We start from the raw sequence: 6,720 nt of genomic DNA on the forward strand, positions 1-6,720 counted from the left end.
CCCTGACACCCCACATACACACACTACTCCGGGGCTGAAAAGCGCCGGGGCTGAAAGCTACGGTTTCCCATGACTTCTCCCTCCTTACGGAAAGGAGCTTGAAAAGCGAGGCAGATAAGCGAGAAAACTCTCTGCGGCTGAGGGAGAGGGGAGTTTGGAGAGTGGGGGTGGGCTGGGGGTGGGGGGGGGGTAGAAGGGAGCTGCAGAGATTAGTGTTCTCATGGCTACCCGCTTTTTAACAAATCAGACAGATCTTCGGGCTGTGAATGACAGTTCTCACATTGGCTAGACTGCAACTTTCAACTTGACCTTGGCCTCTAGCCGTGTCTAACCCGTATGTAAAACAGCGCTGCCCCACAGAGCTGCCTCCCCTTCCCTCTTCTCCCTCGACCTGCAACGCGATTTTCAGAGGCACTCTAGAGAAAACAGAGGGAAACAAACCGACCCAATTCAAGACAGACAAGCAATGTTTGGCCGGGGGAATCCACAGGTTTCAAAACTGGAGCCTGAAAGAAAAGGGAAAATATGCATGGAATAAATATTTGCTTTTGGCCATGAGGAAAAATGCGGAAAAGAGTGTGCGAAGTTAAAATGGGAACACTTTACTGGCTACAATGAAGAAAAAAAGCGGCTAAATGCTGCCAAATTAGCAAGGGGGTGACAGAGACTTCAGGTATCCCAACTCATAGCACGGAAAAAGCACCTTGAAAAAATATCCTTGGGCGCCAAAGAGCTATTTCTCATGGCTGGCAGCTCTGCGCTAGGCAAGGAAAAGTCTGCTCGGTAACAATGTACGTCCCGGGATTGCTCTGCGCTTGTAGACATGAGGGCAAAACAATGCTACAACGTCAATGGAAAGCACAATAGGATAATAAATACGCCGAGCTGTCAGACTCAAAACAAAGCAGCACGCAATTGGGAGAAAAAAATTAGTTTTCAGGATGGGAGTATTTGTGGCTGTTTTGTGCACACGCGTGAGGGCTGAGAGCTGTTAACGATGAGATGAACACTCCTTTAGGTCAAGTTTATTGATAGCTCAGTGATGGAGGGTTCTGGGTTCAAGGTTGTGCGCGAAAAGCTTGGGGGAGAACAGCATCCGCGCCGGTTAAGGATTAAAAATTGAAATTATTTCACCCTATGAAAAATTATTCCCGAAAAGAGAACGGAGTTGTTTGGGGCTTTTTTTCTAGCATTCACTTGCGAAGTGGTACGGCCTTCCAAAAAAAATTGTTTTTCAGCCGATAATCCATTTTGTTTTCCCAGCACACGCATACACACAAAAAACGCCGTGGGTCCGTGCACACACCATGCAAGCCGACGTGATATTTTACAGCCGAGAAAGATTCAAGTCGAATCGTAGGCCCAGGGTTTTATTATTACGGCAACAAATAACACAGCGGTATCGCGATGAATATCCAGTTAACTCTCCCGCTTCCCAAGCCCTTCCTAAAAGATAATAATAAATAAAATAGGGATTTCCAGGTCTGTTCCTCTTATCTGACTTCTGAGACTTTGTGGCGAGAGGAGAGATGGGTCTTGGGCTTTCGACGGGAGGGAAGGAAGGAGGAAAACACCCAAAAAAGACCCCGGGAGGCTCCGTTTCGATAGCCTTATGTGTCCCAGCGTTGCGCCCGGGGAACGATTCTCCTCCCGCAGCTTGCGGTGGGCTCTCCGCGTCACCCGGCCGGGGCCCCGCCAGCGCTCCCCAGGGAGAGGCGGTGGCTCAGACCGGCGGAGGAAGGGGGTAGAAGGGGTGCGGCTCATCTTCCCCCCGAGACGAGGGGAGGCCTCCGGGGTTCCGCGGCGCTCGGGGCGGGGAGGGCTCAAGGAAAGCGGCGCAAGGAGAAATCAGGCGAGGTGCCAGGGGGAGCCCCGCACCTCGGGGGGTGCGCCGAGGCAACAACGGGGCCAAAAAGCTCACGCCTCGGTGGCGAGGGAGGGCCAGAGGGAGGAAGGAGGGAGAGAGGGAGGGAGGAGGGACGGGCGGCCCCCCTCCGGCGCCCTCGTCCCGCGCGGCGGCGGCACCGCGCCGTGCCCGCACCCATACCCGCGCCCCGGCCCGGGACCCAGCCCCGCGCGCTGATTGCGTTATTTAATTATCTCCACTTTATTCCCTCAGATGTTTATCAGCTGCTTTGCATATCACGTGGGGGCGGGCGGGCCAATGAGGACCGGCCTGGCGCGACGCTGGCGCGTCAGCCCTGGTCAAGTCCCGGAGATGAGTATCTCTTTTTCAGTCTTTGGGGCTTTTAAAAAAGAGCCACTAGTCTCAATGCGGAGCGGGCTATGACAGCCTCCGTGCTCCTCCACCCCCGCTGGATCGAGCCCGTCATGTTCCTCTACGACAACAGCCTGGATAGATCAATAAGAACATGGACGGGTTTTCACGCCGGCAGCAACTTCGCGCGGCGGCGGCGGCCAACCCCTGCCGCCAACCTGATGGCTCACCCGCGCCCCTGGCCGCCCCCAGCGCCGCCGCCTACACCTCCAGCGAGGCCCCCGCCGCCGGCATGGCCGAGCCCACTGTCAAGCAGTGCAGCCCTGCTCGGCCGCCGTGCAGAGCTCCTCTGGCGCCGCGCTGCCCTACGGCTACTTCGGCAGCGGCTACTACCCCTGTCGCATGACCCACCACAACGCCATCAAGTCCTGCGCCCAGCCCGCCTCCACCTTCGCCGACAAGTACATGGACACCTCGGTCTCCGGCGAGGAGTTCACGTCGCGGGCCAAGGAGTTCGCCTTTTACCAGGGCTACGCCACCGGGCCCTACCAGCCGGTGCCCGGGTATCTGGATATGCCCGTGGTGCCCGCCATCGGCGGCCCCGGCGAGCCGCGCCACGACCCCCTTCTCCCCATGGACAGCTACCAGCCTTGGGCCATCACGAACGGGTGGAATGGGCAAGTGTACTGCCCCAAGGAGCAGAGCCAGCCGCCTCACCTCTGGAAATCCACCCTCCCGGGTAATACACCTGCATGGCTCTCCCTGTCCCTTCTTTTCATCCTGCCCCGCTCGACTCTCCCGGGTATCCGGGATAATCCCCCGGGGCCGACCCTTCGCCATCCCGCCCGCTCTCCCCGGTCCCATCCCGCCCCGGTCCACACATGCCCCAGCGCCGCTTGGAACGGCACCGGTGCCGCCCCCTGCCCCCCGCCGGCGCACGGCACATCCCGCCTCGCCTGGCCGGCCCCGGCGCCGGCCCCGGGAGAGGAAACAGCTGAAACGGGCCGCGGGAAGGTCTGTGGTATTATTTTCCATAGACCATGAAGCACGCAAGCTGGGTAAATCCCTGCAACCCCTCTCGATCCTTCCCAGAGTCCCTGGCCGGGCTACATGGGGATTATTATTATTTGTCTGTCTGACAGAAGTGAGCCTTTCCCTGCCTAAAAGCTGTCTGAGGCGGCCAGGAAAGAGGAATCCCCAGTGCTGAGCCGGGCTTTAGTAGCTAAACCAGAGTGGGGCAGGAGGAGTGGGCTCGCACCCTAACCCTTGTACCACTTGAAGATGTCCTAACTGGTTCGAGCGAATTTCTAACACTTCCCTGCATGGTTTTTCTGTTCCAGACGTCGTTTCTCATCCCTCGGATGCGAACTCGTACAGACGTGGAAGAAAGAAAAGAGTTCCTTACACAAAGGTCCAGTTAAAAGAACTCGAAAGGGAATATGCTACAAATAAATTCATAACCAAAGACAAGCGGAGGAGGATATCGGCGACTACAAATCTATCAGAGAGACAGGTCACAATCTGGTTCCAAAACAGAAGGGTCAAAGAGAAAAAAGTGATCAACAAATTGAAGACTACCAGTTAATGGATTAAAAATGGAGAAGCAGCAATTCAAGAGTTTCAGAACTTTTTGTGTGTGTGTGTTCAGATTAAAGTAATTATTAATAATAATTAAAAAGCGAAAAGACAATGAACCTCTTCTTTCAGAACAAGAGAGCTGTATCTTTGGAATTATAGCCTTTCTTTCTTTTTCTTCTTCCTTTTTTTTTTTTTTTTTTTTTAATATTGCTGTAGCAAAATGGTGAAAACTGACAGTTCTGAAATCCCAAACAGCCAGCCAGTATCACTGACAGACTGTAAAGCCCACACGGCCAGCTCGGAGAGATACACTTTCAATTAAGACACGGTTTTCTGAGAAACTTGTAAATACTTCCACGACCTTACTATTTGAAAGAAGACTTCGTGGCCACGATGCGAGAGCTGGTTAACGTGAGGAGGTCGATGTGGACACATGATCTGGTTTTCTTCCATTGCAATCCAAACTGTATGTTGAATGACTGCTCAGGTAAACCATAGTGAAAAAATTACAATTACTGTATGTTTTTAAGCAATGCATTTGTTGTGAAAAAGTAATAATAAACCTCGAAGGTACTGAATAAGGATTTCAGAGACATCAGTAATGAAGGAAAGCTCTGTGGAGGATCTATCTTGATAGTAAATTTAAACATCGCAAATTAGTGAGGATAGAAAGGAAAATATTTGCTTGGAGATGTCTTTCGGTTTTATTTTTTATTTTCCACAGATGAATTCTTGTCATCTAAACTGGGGTTTTTTGTTTGTTTACGGATTTTAATTTTATTTTTTCTCCTACAGACCATAAAATAGATACATTTTAAAGGACTCTGCCTATTTTAAACCTGAAACAATCTTCAAGAATTAATATTCTAGGTCCTCAGAAATTTTTAATATTTGAACATTGGCATTTCTTTACAGTAGAAAAAAAAAATGTCCTGGGAAAAAATACCCAAGAACTTTGAACTGAAATACATTTTTTTCCCAGAAGTATTTTGATTTATGTAATCTATATTTGATCTATAAGTAATTAGTCGTTTCTCCTTGTTTATTGTCTGTTATGAGGCCGCAGTAGAATGTTTAGGGATTCTTTTTACAGCACCTTTTAATCCAATCAGTTATTTCAACCAGCACATTATTTTGTTTTTATTCACTATAAGAAGCTATCTTGTAAATAAAAAAAAATCAGCGCACTGTGAAAATGTACTTATGCACCCTTTTTTTTATATATTTCTACTGAAAAAATGAAAACCCAAGACGTGTAGAAGTATAGTAGTATTAATACTGTTAATAAAATAGTCACTGTAATAAAATCTGAAAGAAATACTCTTTACTTTTTCCATTTCTACGTGCATTTCATGGAAAAATATAATGTATCAGTCTTATAATTGTAATACTGTTGTCTTTCAGTATGTAGCTTGTGTATATATGGTGGATTTTGTTTTATTTTTCTTGGCGGTGTTTATCTGCGGGCAGGCACGCCTGATAACCAGCGTTCCTAAACTATAAATGTTTCGGTAATGTTAAACAGTGGTTTTGCAGCCGCACTGGGGGCCGGGGGGTGGAAGAGCAGGATGATACGAGCGCAGCGCTACAGCCCTCGCCGGGAAATGGAGGCCGGCGGCCGACCCTTGGGATGGGGGCACGCTGCCCAGCCTGCCGGTGCCTCGACGGGGAGGTGGGGGGGCTGCGTGGCGATGACATGACGGGGAAGGCCCGAAACCTTGACCTTGAGGGGAAAAAGCCGATTTGTGACCTTGACTTTTGACAGCTCCTGGCGCCGGCAGCATCCGCGGGCCGACAGCGCCACCTCGTGGCCAGCCCCGGGTCGCGTCCGCACCTGGCCGCGCCCGCGCAGCATCCTGCCCGCGCCCCGCGCCGAGCCCGCCGCACCGCCCGAAATGGGCACATTTGGGTAAAATGCGTCTGGGCTTGCAAGGCAGAGTGCGGAGCAGGTTATGCTTCTCGTGCTCTCTCTCTCTCTCTCTCTCTGGCGGTGACGGACACTCGGTGCTCAGCCGGTGCCCGGCTGAAGGGTGCCTGGTGCTGTGCGAGGAGCCGCCGGCCGGCCCGGATAGCGAGTGGCGGGCGACTTTGGTCGGGCACAAAGAGAAGTTTGCTTTAGCCGCCTGTCTCCTGCGGTGGTCTGTAGCTCTAATTAGAATTATCGGGGAAACTTTACGGTACATTTAGAGGGTATCATATACCGCGCTCGCTGTGCGCTTCTAGCCTTACATTTCTGAAATTCAAAAGGACCCACCTCTGCAGGGATCAGCGCAGAGCGATTTCCGTCCCTCAGATCTGACTGTAACACATTCGTGCAATAACTGACATGAAAACTACCTGCAGGAGCAGGATTTATTTTCCAGGAGGTTTTCGTGTCGGGGGCTTTGCCCTACGTTCGGGATTTTAGCCTTCCCGCCGTGTGCGGCCGCTCAGGGGCTGTGAACCGCTGTGGTTTCTCGGGCTCCGAAGCGCTGTGGTTTCTCAGGCCGCGGGAAACCCGCGGCCGCGGAGCGTGGGAATTTCGGATGCATCCCTTCGGAGGCCGGTCAGGGAATTTCTGAGCGAGAAATCCCGTCCTGCTGCGAAAATAGCCTGGGAGTGTCACATTATTGGCAGGCGGTTTCCAGACCACGCAGTTTGGTTGTGCTTTGGGGTGACAGGCTGTCGGCCCCCTGTGACAAGCACCCGGCCTTCCAGTGGCCTGCGGTACCGTACGAGGGACCACGGGCAAAGATCCACGGGCGCAACACCCCCTGTCCATGGCGGGCAGGGCCTTGGGCTACCCACAGCCGAGGGAAGCCACTGGGGAGCCGGTAGTCTCCACGACCTCTGCGGTAGCCCCACGGCCTGTCAATTTCAGCGGAGCTGGAGCGGGCGGAAAACTCCCGTGCTGGAGCTGTTCTAGCTGCGGGAAGCCCTGTACC

The 6,720-nt window shown here is 52.4% G+C and overlaps 1 protein-coding gene across 1 annotated transcript; it reads left to right on the forward strand.

Annotated features, from left to right (window-relative positions):
* The first annotated feature begins 2,235 nt into the window (after positions 1–2,235).
* HOXA13 (homeobox A13) lies at positions 2,236–5,056 on the forward strand. The gene is given in 4 exon segments (XM_039549513.1): positions 2,236–2,356; positions 2,359–2,535; positions 2,538–2,957; positions 3,559–5,056. Coding segments are annotated over 4 exon segments (912 nt in total). The 5' UTR covers positions 2,236–2,286; the 3' UTR covers positions 3,804–5,056.
* The last annotated feature ends 1,664 nt before the right edge of the window (positions 5,057–6,720 follow it).

Source organism: Corvus cornix, chromosome 2, assembly GCF_000738735.6.
Source record: "Corvus cornix cornix isolate S_Up_H32 chromosome 2, ASM73873v5, whole genome shotgun sequence".
Lineage (NCBI taxonomy): Eukaryota > Metazoa > Chordata > Aves > Passeriformes > Corvidae > Corvus > Corvus cornix.